The 27586-nt window shown below is 43.0% G+C and overlaps 2 protein-coding genes across 2 annotated transcripts in view; one reads left to right on the top strand and one right to left on the bottom strand.

Annotated features, from left to right (window-relative positions):
• Nucleotides 1–2118: 2118 nt before the first annotated feature.
• On the bottom strand, nt 2119–10694 carry LOC120942701 (histone H2B.2-like). Its single transcript, XM_040355628.1, has 3 exons — nt 10587–10694; nt 5377–5517; nt 2119–2337 (listed from the first exon to the last, which is right to left on the bottom strand). Exons 2-3 carry the CDS (start codon nt 5497–5499, stop codon nt 2152–2154), a joined length of 309 nt encoding a protein of 102 aa, XP_040211562.1. The 5' UTR covers nt 5500–5517; nt 10587–10694; the 3' UTR covers nt 2119–2151.
• Nucleotides 10695–19164: 8470 nt separating this feature from the next.
• Nucleotides 19165–27586, top strand: part of SLC11A1 (solute carrier family 11 member 1) — a 48803-nt gene continuing 40381 nt past the window's right edge. Inside the window, exons 1-2 of the mRNA XM_040358188.1 lie at nt 19165–19343; nt 26860–26960. Coding sequence (XP_040214122.1) covers nt 19325–19343; nt 26860–26960 — 120 coding nt within the window. The 5' untranslated portion in view covers nt 19165–19324. The remainder of the gene's footprint in view (nt 19344–26859; nt 26961–27586) is intronic.

Genomic DNA, 27586 nt, shown 5'->3' with positions numbered 1-27586 from the left:
CCCCCTATAAAAGGGATCACACACAATCAATGACGTCAACCCCCCCCCCCCCAGTTGTAAGCACACTTCAGGGAACACATAACACCTTCAGCGCCCCCTGTGGTTAACTCCCAAACTGCAACTGTCATTTTCACAATAAACAATGCATTTTTTGCTGTGAACATGACAACGGTCCCAAAAAAGTGTCAAAATTGTCCGCCATAATGTCGCAGTCACAAGCTGATCGCCGCCATTAGTAGTAAAAAAAAAAAAAAAAAAAAGCAATAAACGATCCCCTATTTTGTAAACGCTATAAATTTGGCGCAAGCCAACCGATAAACGCTCATTGCAATTTTTTTTACCAAAAAAAAGTAGAATACGTATCGGCCTAAACAAACAAAAAATTATAAATTTTTTTTGGGGGGGATATTATAGCAAAAATATTGCATTTTTTTCAAATTGTCGCTCTTTGTTTATAGCGCAAAAAATAAAAACCGCAGAGGTGAATTAATACCACCAAAAGAAAGCTCTATTTGTGGGAAGAAAGACGCAAATTTTGTTTGGGAGCCACATCGCACAATTGTCAGTTAAAATGACGCAGTGCCGAACTACAAAAAGGGCAAGGTCCTTTAGTCTGGGTCTTAAGTGGTTAAACCCAAAAGTCAAGATCTTTCCCCATCATGGTCAAAAACACACCATGGCAGTCGATCTCTGCCCAAAACCCAAGAAAGGGGTTGTAAAGGTTAATTCTCCAACTAGGTTCCTTTAAACTAGTGCATTGTTTGGACCACTTACCTTTTTCTTCAATTTCCCTTCTAAACATTCCAGCCCCTCCCAAATTTCTCACTTCCCGTTCCTCAGTAAGCCGTTCTGGCTGTCTAACCCCCACCCAGAATTGATCTGATGGCAAGCTTACTGAGGAACAGGAAGTAAGAAATTCAGACACAAAACAATTAGAAGGGAGGGGGGAAAAAAAAAAAAAAAAAAAAAAAAAAAAAAAAAAAAAAAGTGAACCAACAATGCACTAGTTTAAAGAGGTTGTAAAGGTACAATCCCCCCCCAAAACAGCTTCCTTTCCCTTAGTGCAGTCCTCCTTCACTTACCTCATCCTTCCATTTTGCTTTTAAATGTCCTTATTTCTTCTGAGAAATCCTCACTTCCTGTTCTTCTGTCTGTAACTCCACACAGTAATGCGAGGCTTTCTCCCTGGTGTGGGGTGTTGTGCTCGCCCCCCTTCCTTGGACACTCTACGTTGCAGATAAAGGAGCTGTGGGAATCCTGACTCTCCTGTAGTCCAAGGGAGGGGGCGAGCACAACACTCCACACCAGGGAGAAAGCCTTGCATTACTGTGTGGAGTTACAGACAGAAGAACGGGAAGTGAGGATTTCTCAGAAGAAATAAGGACATTTAAAAGCAAAATGGAAGGATGAGGCAAGTGGAGGACTGCACTAAGGTAAAGGAAGCTATTTAGGATTCCTTTTACCTTTATAACCCCCCCCCCCCCCCCCCCCCCAAAAAAAAAAAAAATGTTTTTAAAGTGTTTGTTATTTTAAAAAGGGGGAATTTTTTTTTTTTTCACAAACATGTTATACTTCCCTCCACTGTGCAGTTAGTTTTGCACAGAGTGGCCCCGATCCACGTCTTCTGGGGTCCCTCGGCAGCTGTCTGTTCTCCCCGCAATTACTCAGTCATGCGAGAGCTCGCATGGTGGTCAGTAATTGCGAGCGCGCTCCCGTGATACAGCGAGCGGCCATAGCCGCTCGCTGTATCACTCAGCCCCGCCCCTCGGCATGCCACGTCACTGGATGTGATTGACAGCAGCGCCAGCCAATGGCTGCACTGCTCTCAATCCATCCGCTCTAGCCAATCAGCGGCCAGGCTGAGCGGCAAAGAGGATCTCGGGACTTTCGACGGGTCAGGCAAGTAGAACGGGGGCTCGGGGCGGCAACACCAGATGTTTTTTCACCTTAATGCATAGATTGAATTTTTTTCACATTTACAACTCCTTTAAGAAGTCAAGTTTGAAGACATCAAGAAATAAAACTCCCTCCCAACATGCTGCAATTCACCAAAAAGCCACTTGAGGCATGCATCGTTTAAAATGTTTTATTATACACAATATTTAAAAAGCAAATTAAAGACACAAATAAACAAACAAACAAACATTCTCTTCATTGACTTGCAGGAGCACGGACAGCAGAATTAGGATGCCCTCCAGCCAAGATGTGCTTCATGGCGCTCTCAACCTCTAGCTTTGTGATGGTCCTTCTCTTGTTGTACAGGCCAAGTCTAGCAGCTTCAGAAGCTATGGAACCCAGAATGTCCTTTGAGATATGGATGATCTGCTCCTGACCGCTCTGAAAAAGACAAAAATTACCTGTTAGACTAAATACCCAGCCACAGATCCTCTGCGCTTGACCATTTTGTGAAGAACGGACAAAGCTGTGACTCACGACAGGGGCTTTTGGATGCGACTGAATGCTGGCCTCTGGCTGAAGAATTATGAATCATGGCATGGGGGGGGGGGGGGAATGGTGCTTTTTGCGAGCTGTATGCCTGGGGACCCTTGAGGTGGTGTTACTTTGGATTCAGGTCCATGTCCCCCAAGACAGACTCTGGGAACCCTGTATATGCCATATTAAAAATAGTGACCGATTCCTAATGTTGGGACACATACTGTTAGATGCCGATGTCAACTCAGCCACCTGTCTGTTATAATGTTAATGAGTCTAATGTGGCTTCTTACACCCATTGTTGGTTGTGCCAATTATCCCTTCATACAATTGCAGGGATAATGTGTAGGACACGTCCGATAATGTGTAGGACACGTCCGATAATGTGTAGGACACGTCCGATAATGTATTTTGTAGTTAGGAGTCACATCGGCTGCTTTAAGGGATTAGTTAATTAGCTCATGTCAATTTATGTTTCTGGTTACAGGTGTATTGTTAGAGTGATGCGAGCAGGAGGGCGGAACCTCCTCTTTAACTGTATACAAGACTTGTATTCTGGTTCTAATAAACAGGTCATGCTCAGAAAACCGATGAGTATTGTCTTGTTTGTAGTTGTCAGCGGTTGAAATATCTGATATCTATAGTCAGACTGGGACGAAAGCACTCAGGGAGCGGAGTGTGGGACATTTTGTTACATCTAAACAAGGGCCACCCAGTCAGTGTTCAGTTAACCTCAAGGTACTCAATTACATTAAATGTCACTTAATGCTACTAGGGCTCCCACAAGACTATGGGAGGACAGACCAGTCCCATCAGGAATTGCTACACGGGGGGGGGGGGGGGGGGGGGGGTTGCCTTTTGCAATTCAGAGTTCCTTTGCACAGAACTTTGACCTTTACTAGTACATTGGATGTCCCATCTGTACTAGGAGGGTGGGTCATTTGCCTACAAGTTTAGTGCTCCCTAGGTTACATGAAAATTTAGAAAATGGGCAAGGGTTGTACCAATAGTTCTAGTTGGGGTGGCCTGTTAGATTCTTTCAGATCTACAGATGCTGAAGGCAAGATCTCTGCACTAGAGCCCCTCCAAGAGACTGGGATTTTTAGTTTTATGAAAGTCAGCAAGAAGGAATCTAACCTGGTGAGATCTTTTAGAAACCCATTTACAGTTTATCGTGCAAGATTGTGGTCAAAACTCCAAGTGGTTTACAACAAGATAAAAATGTAAATCTCTGAACAGATCGCCTCAGAGGGGGCAGGGCCGCCTTTAAGGCAGGGCAAAAGGGGAGCTGCCCTGGGCCCCAAAGCAGCTGCCTCATACTTGTCAACTATACCAGTTTAAATTCCCTGGAAGTTTTAGTCCTGTGTCCCGATATATCAGTGTGAAGTGCGGCTACTAATGCTGCCCAGCTCTGCCACATTGTGTACAGATGACTCACCTGCAGACCCTGTGTTTTTTTTACATGTAAATAACCCATCATTTATATGTAAATAAAATGAGCATGCAAATAGCTGGGGCCACCTCTAGCAACCAATCAATGGGCAGTATTACTGTACAGTAATCTCTAGCAACCAAACAAGAAGAAATCATGTGCTGTAGTCTCTAGCAACTAATCAGTGAGCTGCAACCTCTAGCAACCAACCGCAATCACTGCCTGATACATAAACTGATTTTAAGTCTAGCTGATTTTGATTGTATGTCTCAGAGCAAAAATTGCATGGGCCACAAATCCAAAGGAATTTTTTGCCCAGGGGCCAATCAAAATTAAAGATGGCCCTGCAGAGGGGATTGAATCCAAAAGAGCAGATTTCTTGTTTTTACCGTTGGAACAGCGGCGGTCCGTCCACAGAGGGCGCTGGAGCGCCGCCCCCTCTGGCTCCGCACCACCACTGAAAATAACGTACATTCATGCATTGCATGAATGTATGTTATTGTTGCCAGCTGACGCTGGTCTATTCAGGTGGCCGGATGTTGAGCGCCGGCCACCTGAATAACGGCAGCTAATTGGCTGTGCGGAAGTGCCCATCAGAGCCAGCGGCTCTGATAGGCTTTTCGAGTACAGCCCTCGTCTCCTGGATGTCTTATCCTCGGGACGTACGGGGGGTGCGTTCCTTGGATAAGACCGACGGCCGTCTCAGCCAATCAGGTTTGCAGATTCTGGTTATCGGTAACCTGATTGGCTGAAGCGTCACCAAGGCGGGAGAAGACTGCGAGGGACGTGGAAGGATTAAGGCAAGTGCATTTTGCAGGGCACAGAGGCATCAAAGGGCACAGGGGTGACAACAATTGAGGGGCACAGTGGCTGCGATTGATGGCATGGCACAGTGGTGACAATTGATGGCACAGCGGCTGCAATTTTTCTCTTTACGTTTGCGCCCCCCCCAAAAATTTTGAGCACCAGCTGCCACTGCGCTGGAAGGACATGCTGGTATTTATGGTTGTGTTGGGAGCCACTAGATAAAACTGTCTCCATTGAGGAAATCACAGTATGCGGGTACAACGTCAACTATGCCAGCCATCTTACAATAGGAGGAACTTGAGGTCAACAAGTCTGCCACCTCACCAAGATACAAGCCAGGTCATCACAGCCTGCCAGGGACTTCAGAGTCAACATATTTGTGAACCGTGAGAATGACTTCCCCAAGAATGAGATCTGGGGATTACAATCATTAATGCCAACTAGTCACAGCAGATCAAGGCAAACCCAGCACACAAGTCATTTATCCCTTCTGCATGAAAAGTTCACAGAAATTTAGGAAACCAAGTCAATGGGAATAAAAAAAGAAAAACCCAGCCACGACATCAAGCACTCAGTGTAAAGATACCGAATTATAATTAGGAGCTAGTTTAGACGTCTGAGGTCGCCAGGTCATAGCTAAACCATCCCATCAGACCACCAAGTGGCCCACCTGGATCTTCAGGTCTGTAAAGTGCAGAACCTACCTGTTTTAATACCCTGTAGATATAGCTTGAGTATTTTGCCCTCACGTTTCTTCCCATGGTCCTTTGAGGTGTGTGCTTGCTCATAGCCACCATCTTCTTCACATCAACAGGAGAGGACTTCATTATGGAGTTTGTAATGATCTGGGGGAAGAGATAATAATGAGGCACGGATTGGATATTGGCAACAGGTACAGTATAACAAAACCAACACTTCTGCACTTGATTCTTGGATCAGAAAGCCGACTGTCCGCACTGGCATTTGCCATCTGATCTCCAAATCTCAGTACAGTGGGTGAACATTTAACCTCCTCAGGACTTTGTAGTGTCAACAGCACCCCATCATAAGACCTGATTGGTGCCAACCAGAATGATTGTTTAGAGCACATAACATTTTTTCTCTCTCAATAGTTTTAATAAAAGTATTCAATTAACAATACATTATGTCAATGTCACATTTAGTCATTTGTAACCTAGAGGAAATTCAACTTAAAGTGATGTGACAGAAGTAGATCAGAGCCCAACTGAACTTTCAGTTTAAGCCTGCAAAATATACATTTCAGGTACAGAGGTGTCCTAAAATTATATTTAAAGCAGCCAAAGCCCTGATAAAGCCACAGCCCAAGTAGAAAAGTATGTCCCCTGCCAGCATGCCACAGGGATGGACCTATGCCCCCTGTGTAAAGTAGGGGTCTCTGCAGAGTATGACCTAAAGTTCTGACATCAGCTTGTGCTTCCCGATGATTGAAGAGATACAATTCATCTAGACTGGCCAGACAAAAAAAATAAATAACTCCATAAGTTACCTTTCTTATGAAACCAACTAGCGCTAAACTTAAAGGCTTGCAAGTACAGGGTCACATGACTGCAATACTTGCAGATGAAAATCCCAAGCATAAAACATGCGTTATGTAAACCTGATATGGGAGCATCCTTGGGAGTCCATTGATCGTGCAGCTGCATGCACATACAAGATATGAGCAGACAGCTATACAGAGAATGTAGGAGCCCAAGATTGCACCTACACTCAAAAGGTGCAATTTTTAAAAAGTGAACCCATCCTTTAGCTCATGATTTCCTTTAGCTCATGTTCACACAGAGGACTGGTTTGAAATCACGCAAACAACTTGCACAATTTCAAACCGGCATTTCAGTCGATGTCGGGGGCGATTTGACAGATATCTATGCAGAGACGTCTATTCAAAATTGCCCCCGAAGTCTCCAAACGTAGTGCAGAACTACTTTTGGGAATCTGTGTGGCACTGCATCTATTCAGACGGTGCCATTTCCGGCAGTAGGATTTAGTTGGGCATGTGATTTGACATGCCCAATGTGAACGTGGGCCCCAAGACTAGCCGAGCCCTGGTTCACATTGATGCGACTTTGAAATCATGCCAATTCACTTGAAGTAGCAAGATTTCAAAGTAGCAAGGTCAGCGTGATTTCAGGCGCTACTTGATAGACATCTGTCTGGCTTCATGCACATATGTCTATGGAAGTCACACCTGAAATCGGCAAAAGTAGTGCAGGAACCAATTGTGCAGAACCACAAGAAAAAAAAAAAAAAATAGTGTTGCACCAATTGGAACGGTGCCATTGCCTCCAATAGGCTGCGACTTGTCATGCAATTTGATCTAAAAAAAAAAAAAAAAACACACATGGCAAGTCGTTCCAATGTGAACCTAGGCCAGTGTTTCTCAATTCCAGTCCTCAGGCCCCCCCAACAGGTCAGGTTTTCAGGATTTCCCTCAGATGAAAAGGCTGTGGTGATTACCAAGGCAGTGAAACTGATCAAATCACCTGTGCAAAATAATGGAAATCCTGAAAACCTGACCTGTTGGGGGGGGGCCCCCCCCGAGGACTGGAATTGAGAAACACTGACCTAGTCCAAGCCCAAAAATGCGCCTCCCATTTTGGAGGGAGCAGGGCAGCCTTTCAACAACCCCTTGAAATAACTTCCCAGGTCTTTGGAATCCTAAACAACTGCACATGAGCATTGTCATTAAATTAATATGTTCTCCCTTCTGTTGCTCAGTGAAACAACCCCTAGATTGTTCAGTGGAGACGGGAGACGGGATAGGACCAACATAAATTTGCCCCCCACGCATTTGGCAGAAGGAGCCCCTTACTCTGGTGGTCAGTGGAAAGACAACTCTTCATACAAATAAAAGGTTTGGGTCAGTAATTACACATCCGAGAAACAAATTGCTCAAGACCCCCATAGACAGTGGTCTCCAAACTGGAGTGGCTGGATGTGGCCCTTTGCTTGCCTTTATCTAGCCCTTGGGGCATTATGCCACCAACACCAATGGAGTACCATTCCTACTACGGATCCCATAATTGAGGCACTATTCTCATTGATAATGGGGCACTGATGCCAGGGCATTTTCTACCCCCACTGGACACAGTCTGGACCCCTAAAGGACAGTAAACTGGCCCCTTGCTTAGAAAGTTTGTAGACCCTTGCCCTAGAGCAGGGGGTAGGCAACCTCAGCCCTCCAGCTGGGGGGTCAAACTACAAAACCCATCATGCCTGTGATTGTTAGGGTCTTGCAATGTCTCATGGAACTTTACAAAATAGCTGGAGAGCCGAGGCTGCCTACTAGTGTTGCTCACGAATATTCGCATTGCGAATATTCGACTCGAATATAGCATATTCGAGAAATCGCGCTATATTTCGAATTTCGCGGTGAATATTCGCAATTCCGAATATTCGCATTTTTTCAATTTGATTTTTAAAACAGATCACATCCTATCGACGTCTAAAAGCATTGCTGGTATGATTAGAGACCCTGGGCCGAGTAGCTAAGCTGAGGCGATCCTTTTATGTGGCCAAATTGAAAAAAAAAAAAAATTGCGATTTTTCGCTATTGCGAATGCGAAAATGATTGCGAATTTTCGATAACTGTGGTAGGAGAACTCTGATTGTCTCTGATGCAAAAGGGGGGGCTTTGTGTATGTTTCTGTTATGAATATTTGTATGTTTGATATTATTATTTTTTGTAAGAAGGAAAAAATTGCGCATACCTTAAAAAAGGGGAGAATACAGCAGCAACTCAAAAATGTTATACAACATAAATTAATACAAGACAGAAAATGGAGTCGCTCTACAAGAATAAAAAATATGTCTAGTGACAAGACATGTGGGCAAATTATAAAATAAGCAAGCGCAAATAACTTGTGAAATACACAGTGAAACAAATATATAAAGAAATATAGTCCCAATAATAGAAAAATAATCTTTCATAAAAATGTCTTTGATATGTGAAGTGAAAAAAAGTCCAAAGCATGCAGCATGAACGTGTTCAATCTTCAAGGTGTTTGATTGACAAACGGCTGTGACAGATGGATAGAGTAAAGAATCACCACCAATGCAAAACACTTTTTATTTTCTATTGTAAAATATCACAAATATTCTGAGCCAATCAGAGTGCTCCTTCCGCATTTGCCGAATATTCGCAATTATTTTGTATTGTAAAATATCACGAATATTCTGAGCCAATCAGAGTGCTCCTTCTGCATTTGCCGAATATTCGCAATTATTTTGTATTGTAAAATATCAAGAATATTCTGAGCCAATCAGAGTGCTCCTACAGCATTTGTCGAAATTGCGCAATAAATATCGCATTCGCATGTTGCGATATTTCGATAAAATATCACGAATATTCTGAGCCAATCAGAGCGCTCCTCCAGCATTTCTCGAAATTGCGCAATAAATATCGCATTCGCATGTTGCGATATTTCGATAAAATATCACGAATATTCTGAGCCAATCAGAGCGCTCCTACCGCAGTTATCAAAAAATTGCAATTATTTTCGCATTAGCGAAAAATCGCAATAATTTAATTTCGATAAAATATCACGAATATTCGAATTTAGCGAATATATCTCGAATATTCGAATATATATTCGAGATATATCGCAAAATCGAATATGGCATATTCTGCTCAACACTACTGCCTACCCCCTGCCCTAGAGGTACCCTGGTTAAGAAAGGTTGTGATGGGGAATAAACACCTGACAGTTTGTCACCATCTGTCCCTTTCAAGAGATCTCGCTTTACTTCCTGTCCTATAGACACAACAGGAAGTAAGTGTCCCCCAAACATGAGATAAACCTCTTAGAAAGCTACCACTGCAACAAATGTCCTCACTGAAAGATTCCTCCCCCCCCGCCATTTTCTGACTTACAATTGGATACCTGGATAAAGTGAATCTACCCAGTGATTAGAGAGACTGCAAACAAACACCTGATGGCGTGCCAACTCCTCACCACGAAAAAGTTTGGCCCTTAGATATACTTTAAGGACTTGCACAGGTTTCAGCATTGGGTACAGCAAGATTTAGCAAGTTGGTTTCAAATCAGGCCAATTCCACCCTTTGGCCCATATTACAACACTTAGGGTTTAACATGCAGCAAATTGGACCCCCAAGCCATTCATTTACAGTTCTGTGACAAATTCCCCAGTACAAATCCACCCTTCAGCACAAATCTTTGCACCCCCCCCCCCCCCCAATTAAAACACAAATACCCCCTCCTAAAGAGAGAGTCGACCCTCCTAGCACAAATTTTCTACCCCTCAAAGTTTCCCCTCTGAGTACACATCATCTCCCCTCCAATTCCCCTCCCCCCCACATCTCCCCTAATAGCACAAATAGTCTTCCCCCATCCAAACACAGATACCCCTAGCATTTCTTAACTGTCCTAGTTCCTCCCCCCCCCCCCTTTATATAAACCAAAGCCCCATTACGTACAAGGCTTACAGAAAACAAAAAGGTTATTGGTTGCCTACCCTTAAAAAAAAAAAAAACCTAGTTGCCTGGCTGGGCCTCTTACTTCAATGCTTCAAACTACTAGCCAGCTGGTACCCCAACCACTGACCTGAACTGGAGTGTGCCCATAGGAAATGCAACATTTACCAGGCTACATATTTGTTCAGGTTAGTGCCAAAGGATCAAGTCCAGCAGAACAGTCAGGCAACTGGTATTTTCAGTAAGACGGCATCAGACCTCATCTCACAGCTCCTAGACGTACCAGACATATAAACATGCTAATATACAGAACTACAAACTAGTGCAGCTATAAAAAAAATAATAATAATATAATATATATATATATATATATATATATATATATATATATATATATATATAAATATATATATAAAGCACATTACGAGACAAGCAGCAAAAAAAAAGCCCACCCATACCTACCAGAGATAACAGCTCTACAAAGATAAGAGGCGAGTGATCCTGTAGGAAGATGCTCAGGTGATATATATACCCAGTGAGTGACGATTCCCCAGGTGGGATGTCTATGGCTCACACCTGATTCTGCTTTCCTATGTAATGGTAAAGCTGCACAGTGGATTTGATTAGAGCTACGCTGGAAATTTTTAGCAGCTCAACCATTCTACTGAAATACCTTATAATAAAGAGGAGCAACTGATCACTAAACAGATAGAATCAATGGCTCCCAACGGGGAAAGCTAAACAATTAGCACTGCTGACCTACTAAAGTTAGTATAACTTTCCCCTAACCTCTCTGCTACTGAGAATTGCTAAAGTTTTATATTTTTCTTATAAATGTGGTGCCTTCTGAAGCGCAATTCTTTTGGATTGCTCTTCAGAGGGCAATTGACAGGCAGAGAGGAGGTTTTTTTTTATCACCTCCTCGCCAACTGTCTGAACCACTTAAAACCTACACCAGCCCACACAGGGCCGCCATCAAGGGGGGTACAGGCAGTACACCTGTAAGGGGCCTGGAGGTCCCCAGGGGCCCGGATGGCAACCTCCTTTAAAAAAATATATATATATATATTTTTTTTAGGGGTCCGGAGGCCCACAGGGCCCCAGATGGCAACCCCCCCCCCTTTTTTTATTTATTTTTTATAAAAAAAAATGTTTTTTTAAATATATTTTTAATTAAAGGGACAATTTTTTTTTTTTTAGAGGTCTGAGGTCCCCAGATTCCCTATTGACAACCCCCCTATTTTTCCTATTTTTTTATAAAAAAAAAATATTTTTTTATATATTTTTTTATTTATTTTATTTATATATACATATTTTATTTATTTCTTTTTCTTTCTTTTTTTTTATATATATTTATTTTTATTAAAGGGCCCAGAGTTCCCCAGGGCCCTGGATGGCAACCCCCCCCCCCCTTTTATTTTTTTTATAAATGTTTATTTTTATTATATATTTTTTTTATTTATTTTTTTATTAAAGGGCCCAGAGGTTTATTTTTTTTATTTTTATTAAAGGGGCCAGAGGTCCCGGATGGCAACCCCCCTTTTTTTGTAATTTCTTTTCAACCCCCCTTTTTAAAAAAATAAATATATATTCTTTTAGATATATTTTTTATTTCTTTTTTTCTTTTTATTAAAGGGCCCAGAGGTCCCCAGGGCCCCGGATGGGTACCCCCCTTTTTCTATATTTTTCTTTATTTCTTCTTTTTTTATTAAGGCCCCCCCCCCCCCCGCTTCTCAATTTCAGGCGGCAGCACCCCCCCCCCCCGGTTCCCTGCTCCAGGGGGGGCCCATGCCTGAAGCTGTGTAAGGGGCCCCATAATTCCTGATGGCGGCCCTGAGCCCACACAACAAACAGGTTCACTGCATGTGGTTGTGGGGCAACTGTAGGGCACCCACATTCAGTTTGCCGGCCACTAGATGCAACAGCAGTCATATTTTTTCTGTGGCATATGTATACCCCCTGTCCACTGCCCTAAATGTTTGGGGGTGGCTCAGCTGCATTTTTACTGCCCCCCCATCGAAAAAGTTTAAACTAGCCCTGATGGGTTCACACGTTTGTGGCCGCGGGGTCAGTGCGGGAGTCCGGTGCGGTTCTGTTCACCGGATTCGGCTGCGATTCAGGTGCAAATTTGTATCTGAAATGGACCTAAAATCCCACAGGACCCTTTTTGGAACCGCACAGTGGCCACCCAGTGGGCTGGAAGTTAAAGCGGAGGTTCACCCTAAAAACATGTATATACTATTCCATCCAGCATACTGCCGACATGTACAGTATGCTGTTTTTTTTTCTTTTTTCGCTGTACATACTGTCGTATAGCTATTCCCCCCCGGCTTCCGGGTAGTGGATCCCGCGGGAGAGGGCGTTCCTATGCAGAGACTAAGTGATTGACGTGATGACAAAAGCTTCCCCCCCCCCCCCCGGCACATAATGCGCATCACCAGTTTCCGAAAGAAGCTGAACGTCGATGCGCAGGCGCCGTATAGAGCCGACTCGCAGTTCGGCTTCTTTCGGAAACTGGCGACGCGCTTATGCGCCGGGGGGGAAGCTTTTGTCATCACGTCAATCACTTAGTCTCTGCCTAGGAACGCCCACTCCCGCGGGATCCACTACCCGGAAGCCGGGGGGGGGGGGATAGCTATACGACAGTTTTTCAGGCGGATCCAATCGGAACCTTTATTCACTCCTATGGGGCAGTCACTGTCACCCGCTGCTATCAGATCCTGTCTGTAAAATCCAGACGGATGCCATTATTCACATTATTCATGAATGTATGTTATTATTGCCAGCTGCCGCTGGTCTATTCAGATGGCCGGACATTGGGCGCCGACCACCTGAAAATGGCATCTGGTTGGCTGTGCGGAAGTGCCTATCAGAGCCAGCGGCTTTCCGAGTACAGCCCTCGTCTCCCGGATGCTTATCCTTGGAACGTACGGGGTGCGTTCCTTGGATAAGACTGACGGCCGTCTCAGCCAATCAGGTTCACCGATTCTAGTTATCAGTAACCTGATTGGCTGAAGCGTCACCAAGGCGGGAGAAGACATCGAGGGACGTGGAAGGAGAAAGGTAAGTGCATTTTAAAGGGCACAGCGGCGACAATGGGCACAGTGGCGACAAAGGGCACAGTGGCGACAAAGGGCACAGTGGCGACAAAGGGCACAGTGGCATCAATGGGCACAGTGGTGACAATGGGCACATTGGCAACAATTAAAGGGCACAGTGACATGCACAGTGGCAACAATGGGCACAGTGGCGACAATTAAAGGGCACAGTGGTGACAATTGTCACAGTGGCGACAATTGAGGGGCACAGTGGCTGCGTTTGATGGCATGGCACAGTGGTGACAATTGATGGCACAGTGGCTGTGTTTGATTGCATGGCACAGTGACTGCGTTTGATGGCATGGCACAGTGGTGCGAATTGATGGCATAGCGACTGCATTTGATGGCATGGCACAGTGGTGATAATTGATGGCACAGTGGCTGCGTTTGATGACATGGCACGGTGGTGACAATTGATGGCACAGTGGCTGCGTTTGATGCATAGGTGTGCGCAGCCTGTTGCATTAGGGTGTGCACCTGAAAGCTCAAAAACATGGTACCGATCTCTCACTGTGTTCATTCAGAAAGGGAAGGGGGCGGTAAATGACATTACCCCTTCCCCCACTCATCCTGAAATATCATCTATGTATGCCCACTGCAGTATCCAATGGGAGATGTGGGAAGCGCAGCCATGCTGTGGGAGGGGATACCGGGCAGCAGGGGAAATCTGCACAGCAGGGAGTAATTAGGGTGTGTCTGGGCACACCTGGCACACCCTGTGCGCACGCCTATGGTTTGATGGCATGGCACAGTGGTGCGAATTGATGGTATAGTGACTGCATTTGATGGCATGGCACAATAGTGATAATTGATGGCACAGTGGCTGCGTTTGATGGCATGACACAGTGACTGCATTTGATGGCATGGCACAGTGGTGCGAATTGATGGTATAGTGACTGCATTTGATGGCATGGCACAATTGTGATAATTGATGGCACAGTGACTGCATTTGATGGCATGGTACATTGGTGACAATTGATGGCACAGTGGCTGCATTTGATGGGCACAGTGAGGCTGCAATTTTTTTCTTTTTTTTTCCGTTTGCGCCCCCCCAAAAAAATTTGGAGCACCAGCCGCCACTGATGTATACTGTATGTATGTGTGTGTGTATACTGTGTGGCCCCCTATTGCCTGGGGGCCCCAGGAGTTGTCAGTTTGCCCCCTGGACATACCCCCTACTAAACACGTCCCCAGTAGAATGTTTTTCTGGTACTGCGAAGTGGGCCTGAAAATGCGACAACCCCCACTATAGAGAAGCTTTATGCACCGTTATCCTGAACCTTTGTGAGTTCTGCACAATGAAGCTGCAGTTGTGTAGATGGAGGTGGTTTGCAGGTCGTCTCAAAACCAGCTGTGTGTCATTGTGGCCGCCATGGCTTCCTGTTGCGTTCAATATTTAGAAGTAGAAAACTTGTTCCCATGGACACTTTTATTTATTTTTTACACCTTTTGTTGGTTGCTGTTCTACAATTAACCACTTAAGACCCGGACCTTTATGCAGGTAAAGGACCTGGCCAGTTTTTGCGATTCGGCACTGCGTCGCATTAACTGACAATGGCGCGGTCGTGCGACGTGGCTCCCAAACAAAATTGGCGTCCTTTTTTCCCCACAAATAGAGCTTTCTTTTGGTGGTATTTGATCACCTGCGGTTTTTATTTTTTGCGCTATAAACAAAAATAGAGCGACAATTTTGAAAAAAATTCAATAGTTTTTACTTTTTTGCTATAATAAATATCCCCCAAAAAGATATAAAAAACGTTTTTTCCCCTCAGTTTAGGCCGATACGTATTCTTCTACCTATTTCTGGTAAAAAAAATCGCAATAAGCGTTTATCGATTGGTTTGCGCAAAATTTATAGCGTTTACAAAATAGGAGATAGTTTTATTGCATTTTTATAATTTTTTTTTTACTACTAATGGCGGCGATCAGCGATTTTTTTCGTGACTGTGACATTATGGTGGACACATCGGACAATTTTGACACATTTTTGGGACCATTGTCATTTTCACAGCAAAAAATGCTATAAAAATGCACTGATTACTGTGAAAATGATGGTGCAGTTTAGGAGTTAACCACTAGGGGGCGCTGAAGGGGTTAAGTGTGACCTCATATGTTTTTCTAACTGTAGGGGGGCGGGGCTGGACGTGTGACGTCATTGATCGTGTTTCCCTATATTAGTGAACACACAATCAATGAAGCTGCCACTGTGAAGAACGGGGAAGGTGTGTTTGCACACAGCTCTCCCCGTTCTTCAGCTCCGGGGACCAATCGCGGGACTCCGGCAGCGATCGGGTCCACGGGTCCCGCGGCCGCGGTCACGGAGCTTCGGACCGGGTCACGGGCGCGCGCCCGCTACCCACGGCTGGGCACTTAAAGAGGACGTACAGGTGCGTGCTTGTGCCCAGCCGTGCCATTCTGCCGACGTATATATCTGCAGGAGGCGGTCCTTAAGTGGTTAAAGAAGTCTTGTGTTGCTTGTGTCTCATCTCACGATCATTGACAATATAAATCTCCTCTGTAAAATTTGCTGGACCATCGCCGCAGGCCGATGGGTGGTACGCTGGGTAAATACACACTCAGTGGCGGTGCGTCCATAAAGGGCGCACGGGCGCCGCCCCCTCTCTACTGCCGTCCCTCTATCACCATAGATAGACACATGCGTTGCATGAATCTATCTATGGTCGCCGCTGCCCCCCCTATTCAGGTGCCTGACCCCTTGTTGGGGCGCCGAGCACCTGAATTACAGTGGCGGGGTTTTTTTTTTGGAAGCGCCTGATTAGAGCTATAGGCTCTAATAGGCGTCCAAAACAGTGAACAGCGGGTGCCATGTTGGGCATTCGCTGTTCACTCAGCTGTGTGTTAGGAAAGCGAATTAATCTGTCTGGTATTAGAAGGAGGCATCTAAGTAACATTGTAAGTACAGACCTGGGTAAAGGGTCCTAGTGACTGTTGCTGCTCCCATCCCTTGTATATTAGTACTAATGCTTGCCTGTGTACACTGCCAACATTTTTTTTTTTTTTTTACGTTTTTGTTTCATTCGTTTTTTTTGCTTTTTTTCGGGAAAATCAGGAAATTTGAAAAAAAAAATCACATTTTATTCTTTTTTTTGCTTTTTTTCGGAAATTCAGGAAATTTGAAAAAAAAATATCAAAATTTATTCTTTTTTTTTTGGAAATTCGGGAAGTTTGAAAAAAAAAATTCACATTTTATTTTTGCTTTTTTCGGAAATTCGAAAATTCGGAATTCCGAATTTTTTTTTAATTTCCGAAAAAGCAAAAAACGAATAAAACGAAAACGGAAAAAATGAATTTCTGAAAATGCGAAAATTAAAAAAATCGAAAATTCTGAATTTAGAAAATTGGAAAATTTAAAAATTCCAAAATTCGTAAATGCGAAAATTAAAAATATCGAAAATGCGAAAATTAAAAAATTCTGAATTGCCAAAAATTCCGATTTTTTTAATTTTTGAAACTCCGAATTTTTTTTATTTTTTACATTTTCGAGTTTTCGGAAATACGAAATTTCAGAAATAAAAAAAATTGGAAATTCGGAAATACGAATATTCGGAATGACGTAATCGCGGCTCTGGCCAATCACAGCGCCAGAGCTGCGATACCTGTAAGTAACTCCAACGATGGGGCACTATTCCTCCCACTAACACCAATGAAGGAGAGCTATTCCTTCCAATGACACCAACGATGGGGCACAATTTTTCCAATTGATACCAATGACGGGGCACTATTCCCCCCACTGACACCAATGATGGGACACTATTCCTCCCACTGATACCAATGATGGGGCACTATCCCTGCCAATGACACCAACAAAGGGGCACAATTCCTCCCGCTGACACCAATGATGGGGCAATTTCTACTCCCACTGGCCACAGTCCGGCCCCCCTGAAGGACACAAAACTAAGATGACCAGATTTTTTTAATGAAATCCGGGGACATATTTTTTTTTTACTAGTAATGGCGGCAATCAGCGACACTCTGTCCTTTGCCGCCGCCCACCTCACAGCCTCTCAAGTCTTACTCTCCGGGCCCCCTACTACCGGATGGGGAGCGGAGGAAGATCACTCCGCCAGGGAAGGCAAGGAGAAAAGCAGGGAGGCGGCTGGCAGGGACTTGAGCCAAGTCAGAACATGCGAGGGAAGCTGAATGGGCATGCACCCGAAACTGAAGAAATATTCCCTCCGCTCCGACCAGCACATGATCATCAGAAAGGGGCCCAGATAATGGAAAAAATACAACCCCCCTAAGCTAGTAGCCACAGCGGAGCGGGGGTGTGTAATTCAGATTTTTTATTTTATTCTGCACTGACTGTCTTTGAAATTGCCCCAGCCCCTATTCAAATCCAATCCAGGGACAAAACCGGCCACAGACTTGGTCCGGGGACAGTGTCCTTAATCCGGGGACAAAACAGGGGACAAACTTGGTCCGGGGACAGTGTCCTCAATCCGGGGACAGACTTGGTCCGGGGACAGTGTCCTCAATCTGGGGACAGACTTGGTTTAGGGACAGTGTCCTCAATCCGGGGACAAAACAGGGGACAGACTTGGTCTGGGGACAGTGTCCTCAATCCGGGGACAAAACAGGGGACAGTGTCCTCAATCAGGGGACAAAACCGGCGACAGACTTGGTTCGGGGGCAGTGTCCTCAATCCGGGGACAGACTTGGTCCAGGAACAGTGTCCTCGGTCAGGGGACAAAACTGGGGACAGACTTGGTCTGGGGACAGTGTCCTTAATCAGGGGAAAGACTTGGTCTGGGGACAGTGTCCTCAATCCGGGGACAGACTTGGTCCGGGGACAGTGTCCTCAATCTGGGGACAGACTTGGTTTAGGGACAGTGTCCTCAATCAGGGGACAAAACCGGCGACAGACTTCGTCCGGGGACAGTGTCCTCAATCCGGGAACAGACTTGGTTTAGGGACAGTGTCCTCAATCAGGAGACAAAACCGGGGGCCAGACTTGGTCCAGGGACAGTGTCCTCAATCAGGGGACAAAACCGGGGGCCAGACTTGGTCCAGGGACAGTGTCCTCAATCAGGGGACAAAACTGGGGCCAGACTTGGTCCGGGGACAGTGTGCTTAATCTGGGGACAGACTTGGTCCGGGGACAGTGTCCTCAATCCAGGCAATCCAGGGACAGACTTAGTTTAGGGACAGTGTCCTCAATCAGGGGACAAAACAGGGGACAGACTTGGTCCGGGGACAGTGTCCTCAATCAGGGGACAAAACAGGGGACAGACTTGGTCCGGGGACAGTGTCCTCAATCCGGGGACAGACTTGGTTTAGGGACAGTGTCCTCAATCAGGGGACAAAACCGGGGACAGACTTGTTCCAGGGACAGTGTCCTCAATCCGGGGACAGACTTGGTCCAGGGACAGTGTCCTCAATCCGGGGACTGTCCCCGGAGACCGGGGATGTCTGGTCACCCTCCACTAAACTGACCCTTTGTTTGGAAAGTTTGGAGAGCCCCGACCTAGACTGCTCATTGAGCCAGAAGAGTGACTGTTGCTGTGAGCCTGGCTGCTGTCTCACCAATCCGGAAAAGGAGCCTGGAGAGAATCGTAGAGCCGGCGAGCGCTACATAGCGGTTGGATAAAAGTCGGAGTCCACATTTGGTAGCCAACAGATTTTTATGGAGGTCCAGACTCCATACATCAGACCACAAAGAGGGACAACTGACCAAAAAAAAAAAAAAAAGACAGTTGGGCTGTATATCTTTATATCTTTATATATCTTTTTATATCTTTATATACTGCCCAACTGTCTTTTTTTTTTATTCTTTATCATTTGTAAACTGCTGGTGGGATTTTATTTCCTGCGCCTTCCTTTCTTGCTGCAGATCTCCGCCATGTGGAAGGGTCTCAGTTGTGACTTTCAGTTTCATCCTCTGAATGGGGTTGGGTGTCGGAATAGATATTACACCGAAAGGGGAAGTACAGTGCAGAGAAATGAACTGAGCGCTCTGCAGCAGTCACAAAGGGAAATTCCTCCACCCCGAAAGGGACAAGACTTGGCAGACAGCAGCACAGATTACCCTTCTACCGCCCGCTGGCTGACCTGCCCGGCTGACCTGCCCGGCTGACACCGAGGATGGCTCAGAATGATGCAGGTGGGGGCGCCGTTCTTCTCACTGTCCGGGGATGCTGAGTGTAGGCTGACCCCATTGTATACAATGTAATTATATTTCAGACAGGAGACTTCATATCTTGCATTAAATCTTTCTTTTAATGCTCATAGCAGAAAACAGAACATACATTTCTTTAATAACAGAGAAAAAACTTCTTAGAACTACAATACCCAGCAGCTTTTATTACCTGTTGATCCTGCCAGTAAGTTTTTTTTAGTTTTCAACTTCCAGACCAAACTGCCAAAAATGGCAGTTAGAGGATTGAGACAAACCATTTATACTGACAGGGGTGCTTATAATGTTCAGCATTTATTCATTTATGGAAAACTTTTATCACCTAAAGGAAAAGTAAACCTGTTGCTGTAACTGATTTAAAAGTGTCAGCTGGAGTGATATTTTTTTTTATATATTATATATAATGTATATTTTATATATTATAAATAATGTATATTTTATATATTATAAATAATGTATATTTTAAATATTATTAATAATGTATATTTTATATATTATAAATAATGTATATTTTATATATTATAAATAATGTATATTTTATATATTATATATAATGTATATTTTAAATATTATTAATAATGTATATTTTATATATTATAAATAATGTATATTTTATATATTATAAATAATGTATATTTTATATATTATATATAATGTATATTTTAAATATTATAAATAATGTATATTTTATATATTATAAATAATGTATATTTTAAATATTATTAATAATGTATATTTTAAATATTATTAATAATGTATATTTTATATATTATAAATAATGTATATTTTATATATTATAAATAATGTATATTTTATATATTATAAATAATGTATATTTTATATATTATATATAATGTATATTTTAAATATTATTAATAATGTATATTTTATATATTATAAATAATGTATATTTTAAATATTATAAATAATGTATATTTTATATATTATATATAATGTATATTTTAAATATTATTAATAATGTATATTTTATATATTATAAATAATGTATATTTTATATATTATAAATAATGTATATTTTATATATTATATATAATGTATATTTTAAATATTATAAATAATGTATATTTTATATATTATAAATAATTTATATTTTAAATATTATTAATAATGTATATTTTAAATATTACTAATAATGTATATTTTATATATTATAAATAATGTATATTTTATATATTACATATAATGTATATTTTATATATTATAAATAATGTATATTTTATATATTATAAATAATGTATATTTTATATATTATATATAATGTATATTTTAAATATTACTAATAATGTATATTTTATATATTATAAATAATGTATATTTTATATATTACATATAATGTATATTTTATATATTACATATAATGTATATTTTATATATTATAAATAATGTATATTTTATATATTATAAATAATGTATATTTTATATATTATATATAATGTATATTTTAAATATTAATAATGTATATTTTATATATTATAAATAATGTATATTTTAAATATTATAAATAATGTATATTTTAAATATTATAAATAATGTATATTTTAAATATTATTAATAATGTATATTTTAAATATTATAAATAATGTATATTTTATATATTATAAATAATGTATATTTTATATATTATAAATAATGTATATTTTATATATTATAAATAATGTATATTTTATATATTATATATAATGTATATTTTAAATATTATTAATAATGTATATTTTAAATATTATTAATAATGTATATTTTATATATTATAAATAATGTATATTTTATATATTATATATAATGTATATTTTATATATTATAAATAATGTATATTTTATATATTATAAATAACGTATATTTTATATATTATAAATAACGTATATTTTATATATTATTAATAATGTATATTTTATATATTATAAATAATGTATATTTTATATATTTTTTTTTTTTTGTTTTTCTCTGGATCAACTGAGATTATAGAATTGTATATATGGAGGTTTTCTATTTGTGTGTGTTTTTATTTTATATTGGTTGAACTGGATGGACTTGTGTCTTTTTTCAAACAGATTAACCACTTCCGCTCCAGAAGACTTACCCCCCTTCGTGACCAAGCCATTTTTTTTTTGCGATACGGCACTGCGTTACTTTAACCACTTAGGCCCCGGACCAATATGCTGCTAAATGCCCAAAGGCGTTTTTACAATTCGGCACTGCGTCGCTTTAACAGACAATTGCGCGGTCGTGCGACGTGGCTCCCAAACAAAATTGACGTCCTTTTTTTTCCACAAGTAGAGCTTTCTTTTGGTGGTATTTGATCACCTCTGCGGTTTTTATTTTATACGAAAAATCGGCCAAACCCATTTTTCGAAAACCAAACATTCGGCCTTGAGAGCAAATGATAGCGCCATCACGTAATGACCGATAAACCTTTCAATTGACATTAACTGCTTGCGGACCAGCCGCCGCAGTTATATGGTGGCAGGTCGGCTCTGCTGGGCGAGAGCACGTAGCTATACATCACCTCTCCCAGCAGCCAACGCTATGGGGCAGATCCACAAAAGAATTACGCCGGCGTATCTATTGATATCCACAAAACAAGATACGACGGCATCTCGGATCGATCCGACAGGCGTAAGTCTTAGTACGCCGTCGGATCTAAGATGCAATTTTTTGGCGGCCGCTAGGTGGCGTTTCCGTCGAATTACGCGTCGAGTATACAAATTAGCTAGTTACGGCGATCCACGAACGTATGTCCGGCCAGGCGCATTTTTTTACGTCGTTTGCGTTCGGCTTTTTCCGACGTATAGTTAAAGCTACTGTTATGAGGCGTACTCAATGTTAAGTATGGCCGTTCTTCCCGCGTAGAAATTAGAATTTTTACATCGTTTGCGTAAGTCATTCGCGAATAGGGATTTGCGTAGAATGACATCACCGTCGGAAGCATTGGCTTGTTCCCGGTTAATTTCGAGCATACGCACTGGGTTACCCCCACGGACATGCGCAGTTAAAAAAAACATTGTTTACGTCAGGTCACGACGTATTAACATAAAACACGCCCCCATCACAGAGATTTGAATGCCACGCCATTACGCCGCCAAAGATACACTACGCCGCCGTAACTTACGGCGCGAATTCTTTGAGGATTCGAAAAAAAAAGGTAAGTTACGGCGGCGTAGAGTATCTTAGATACGCTACGCCCGGCGCAATAATGCGCCGCTGTACGTGGATATACCCCTATAACTTTTGCGCAAACCAATCAATAAATGCTTATTGCGATTTTTTTTTTTTTAAATATGTAGAAGAATACGTATCGGCCTAAACTGAGGAAAATTTTTTTTTTTTTATATATATATATTTTTGGGGGATATTTATTATAGCAAAAAGTAAAAAATATTACAGATAATAGAAAATTTTCGCTCTATTTTTGTTTATAGCGCAAAAAATAAAAACCGCAGAGGTGATCAAATACCACCAAAAGAAAGCTCTATTTGTGGGGAAAAAAAGACGTAAATTTTGTTTGGGAGCCACGTCGCACGACCGCGCAATTGTCAGTTAAAGCGACACAGTGCCGAATCGCAAAACCTGGCCTGGGCATTTAGCTGCCTAAGGCCGCGTACACACGGTCGAACATGTACGCTGAAACTGGTCCGCGGACATGTCCGACCGTGTGTGCGGACAGGTTTCCAGCGGACAAAAGTTTCTAAGAAACTTGTCCGCTGGAAACATGTCCGTCGGACATGTCCGATGGTTAGTACACCTAATCGGACATGTTCGCTGGTAATGACGTGTAACCAGCGTCCCGAATTCCCGCGCATGCGTCGAATTGATTCGATGCATGCGTGGAAGCATTGACCTTCCGTGTTTGAGAACGTCAGTGTCTTCTACGTCACCGCGTTCTCTGTCCGCGGGGATTTTAGTCTGATGGTATGTACACACATCAGACCAAAAGCTCCCAGGAGACATGTCCGATGAAAACGGTCCGCGGACCGTTTTCATCGGACATGCCTCCTCGTGTGTACAGGGCCTAAAGGTCCGGGTCTTAAGTAATTAATGGCCACGGTTTTGGAATGGAATGCCCACCGAGCTCAAGTGTGATGGTCACTGGCCAGGTGTCCTCAGACTATTGGCCAGATAGAGCATTACTTTACGTAATAACAAAAAATAACTGATAACACAGATTGAGTTGCAGCAATTCCTAGGCCTGTGGTTAGGATGACGCCACATATTTGTATTAGTCGGCTGTTTTTCTCGCCGATGTTGTAAGCGTCACCTGATAGAGTTTTGTGTGGGAGAAATGTGACATGTGGTTCCTTGTTTGCTTATTTGCTAACAGTACTGCCGCGTACACACCATCATTTTTCGGCATTAAAGAAAACGTTGTTTTTCAGCATGTCCAAAAAAACGACGTTTTTCCAACTTCATCATTAAAAACGACGTTGCCCACACACCATCGTTTTTGAAAAATGATGAACAAAGCGCGGTGACGTACAACACGTATGACGGCACTCTAAAGGGGAAGTTCCATGGATGGCGCCACCCTTGGGGCTGCTTTAGCCGATTCCGTGTTAGTAAAAGACGATTCGCGCTTTTCTGTATGTTACAGCGTGATGAATGTGCTTACTCTATTATGAACGCTAGTTTTACCAGAACGAGCGCTCCCGTCTCACAACTTGCTTCTGAGCGTGCGCGGGTTTAAAACGTCGTTTTAGCCCACACACGATCATTTTTTACAACCTGAAAAACAACATTTTTTTAAAGCGACGTTAAAAAATGCAGCATGTTCGAATATTTTTTTTTGTCGTTTTTCAGAAACTGAAAAACAATGTGCAGCCCACACACCATCATTTTAAATGACGTTTTTAAAAACACCATTTGCGCCGTCGTAAGTCCTAATCTGGCCCCGGGTATCTATGCGACTGATTCTTAGAATCAGTTACGCATAGATATCCATTAGATCTGACAGGCGTAAGGCTCTTACGCTGTCAGATCTTAAATGCAATTTTTTTTCCCGCCGCTAGGTGTCGCCGACGTCGTTTTCCCCGTCGCTTATGTAAATTACCAAATTACGACGATTCCCGAACGTACGCGCGCTCGACGCAGAGAATTTACGACGTTTCTGTAGCCGTTGCCCCTGGGTCTATGAGGCGCAGCCAATGTTAAGTATGGCCGTCGTTCCCGCGTCGAAATTTAAAAGATCTACGTCGTTTGCGTAAGACGTCCGTGAATGGCGCTGGACACCATTTACGTTAACGTCTAAGCAAATGACGTCGGTGCGACGTCATTTAGCGCAATGCACGTCGGGTAATTTACCCGACGGAGCATACGCAGTACGCTCGGCGCGGGTACGCTCGGCGCGGGAACGCGCCTAATTTAAATGGTGCCCGCCCCATTTGAATTGGGTGGGCTTGCGCCGAGCGCTTTTACGATACACCGCCGCAAGTTTACAGGTAAGTGTTCTGAGAATCAGGCACTGACGCTGTAAACCTGCGGCGGTGTAACGTAAATCACATACGTTACGCTGCCCAGGAGCAACGTAATTATATGTGAACTTGGGCCTTAGGGCAAGAATTTACGCCGGCGTATCTATTGATACGCCACGTAAATTCAAAGCTGAGCCGGCGTATCTTCTTTCTGTATTCAGAAAGCAAGATACGACGAAATTAGGCTAAGATCCGACTGGCGTATATCTCTTACGCTGTCGTATCTTAGTTGCATATTTACGCTGGCCGCTAGGTGGCGCTTCCGTCGATTTCAGCGTAGAATATGCAAATGCGCTGGATACGCCGATTCAGAAACGTACGTGCGCCCGGCGGAATTTTTTTACGTCGTTTGCGTAAGGCTTTTTCCGGCGTAACGTTGCTCCTGCTATATGAGGAGCAACCAATGTTAAGTATGGACGTCGGGCCAGCGTCGAATTTTTCGTCGTTTACGTATGTCGTTCGCGAATAGGGCTTTGCGTAAGTTACGTTCACGTCGATAGCATTGACAATTTGCAGCGTAATTTGGAGCATGCGCACTGGGATACTTTCACGGACGGCGCATGCGCCGTTCGTGAGAAACGTCATTGACGTGGGGTCATGTTTTATTTGCATAAAACACGCCCACCTCTTGACAATTTGAATTTGTTGCGCTTACGCCGGCAGATTTACGCTACGCCGCCGCAACTTACGGAGCAAGTGCTTTGTGAATACTGCACTTGCCCGTCTAAGTTGCGGAGGATTAGCGTAAATAGGATACGCTACGCCCGCACAAACTTGCGTCCCCCTACGTGAATCTAGCCCTACGTTTTTTTTCATGCTGAAAAATTATCGCGTGTACGCGGCATGAGGGAATCTATTGTTCATCTTACATACGTGTTCAGGCCATTCTCGGGAAATTCATATACAGAACATGGAGGAAAACTTGTATGTGCGAATGCTTCCAGGAATGCGATCTGCCTGACCTTTCCAGCGAACATCAAGGTACAGAGATCCCGACAGAGTGATCACGACACAAGTCTATACCTGCTGTGCGGTGATTGTGCTTTGCTGTTTCATTAGTTGGTCAAAGATTGTAATGCTAAAAGTTATTATTATACAGAATTATATCTTCACTGCATCTGTGTACCACAAACCTAAAAACTCTGGGCTAGATTCACGTAGCTACGCTTTAAGTTACGGCGGCGCAGCGTATTGTATTTACGCTACGCCGACGCAACTTACAGGAGCAAGTGCAGTATTCACAAAGCACTTGCTCCGTAAGTTGCGGCGGCGTAGCGTAAATGGGGCCGGCGTAAGCGCGCGGAATTCAAATGTGGAAGGGGGCGTGTTTTATGTAAATCGATGATGACCTGACGCGATTGACGTTTTGTACGAACGGCGCATGCGCCGTCCGTGTACATATCCCAGTGTGCATTGCTCCCGAGTACGCCGCAACGGCGTAGTGGTTTCGACGTGAACGTAAATTACGTCCAGCCCTATTCGCAAACGACTTACGCAAACGACGTAAAAAATTCAAATTTTGAAGCGGGAACGACGTCCATACTTAACATTGGCTGCGCCACCTAATAGCAGGAGCAACGTTATGACGAAAACTACTTACGCAAACGGCGTAAAAAACTACCGCCGGGCGCACGTACGTTTGTGAATCGGCGTAACTAGGTAATTTGCATACTCTACGCTGAAAACGACGGGAGCGCCACCTAGCGGCCAGCGTGAGAATGCACCCTAAGATACGACGGCGTAAGAGACTTACGCCAGTCGGATCTTAGGCTAATGTCGGCGCTTTCTGAATACAGAAAGAAGATACGCCGGCGCAGATTTGAATTTACGCCGCGTATCTATGGATACGCCAGCGTAAATTATCTCTGAATCCGGGCCTCTATTTCATTCATTTTTATTATTTAAAGCAACTAGCAAAGATTTGCGCTGGGGGGTTGGATTTAGAAGCACTTTAAGGCCAATGTGAAAAAAGAAATAATAATAATTTTTGTTCTTTTTAGACTCGCGGAGGAATGGGGGATACGGAACTATTCAAAGGGCCAATGAGGACAGCGAGAGAACCTACCTGGATGAGAAGATTCCCGTTCCCGCCACACACACGGTAATCACAATGGGCCAGATTCTCGTAGAACTGCGGCGGCGTGTAACGTATCTCCTTTACATTACACCGCCGCAAGTTTTACGGGCAAGTGCTTGAATCACAAAGCACTTGCCTGTAAACTTGCGGCGGCGTAGCGTAAAGTCCACCGGCGCAAGCCCGCCTAATTCAAATGATCCATGTAGGGGGCGTGGATCATTTAAATTAGGCGCGTTCCCGCGCCGATCGTACTGCGCGTGCTCCGATTCGAATTTTCCCGCCGTGCATTGCGCGAAATGACGTCGCAAGTACGTCATTGGTTTAGACGTTAACGTAAATGGCGTCAAACAGCGCCATTCACGGACGACTTACGCAAACAACGTAAAATTTTCAAATTGCGACGTGGGAACGACGGCCATACTTAACATTGAGTACGCCACCTAGGGGGCATGTTTATCTTTACGCTGCGTATCTCGTACGGAAACAACGTAAAATCACTACGACGGGCAAGCGTACGTTCGTGAATCGGAGTAACTAGTCATTTGCATATTCTACGCCAACCGCAATGGAAGCGCCACCTAGTGGCCAGCGTAAATATTGCACCCTAAGATACAACGGCGCTGGCCGTCGTATCTTAGGCATGTTTAAGT

The sequence above is a fragment of the Rana temporaria genome, chromosome 6 (assembly GCF_905171775.1).
Source record: "Rana temporaria chromosome 6, aRanTem1.1, whole genome shotgun sequence".
In the NCBI taxonomy this organism is placed as follows: Eukaryota; Metazoa; Chordata; class Amphibia; order Anura; family Ranidae; genus Rana; species Rana temporaria.
The sequence above is the reverse complement of the archived record's forward strand: the minus strand, read 5'-3'. Positions and strand labels throughout refer to the sequence as shown.

Coding starts and splice junctions, on each gene's coding strand:
- LOC120942701 (XM_040355628.1), bottom strand. CDS start 5,499: ATGAAGTCCTCTCCTGTTGATGTGAAGAAGATGGTGGCTATGAGCAAG. Junction 2,338..5,376: donor TCTACAGGGTATTAAAACAG/GTAGGTTCTGCA, acceptor TGTCTTTTTCAG/AGCGGTCAGGAGCAGATCAT.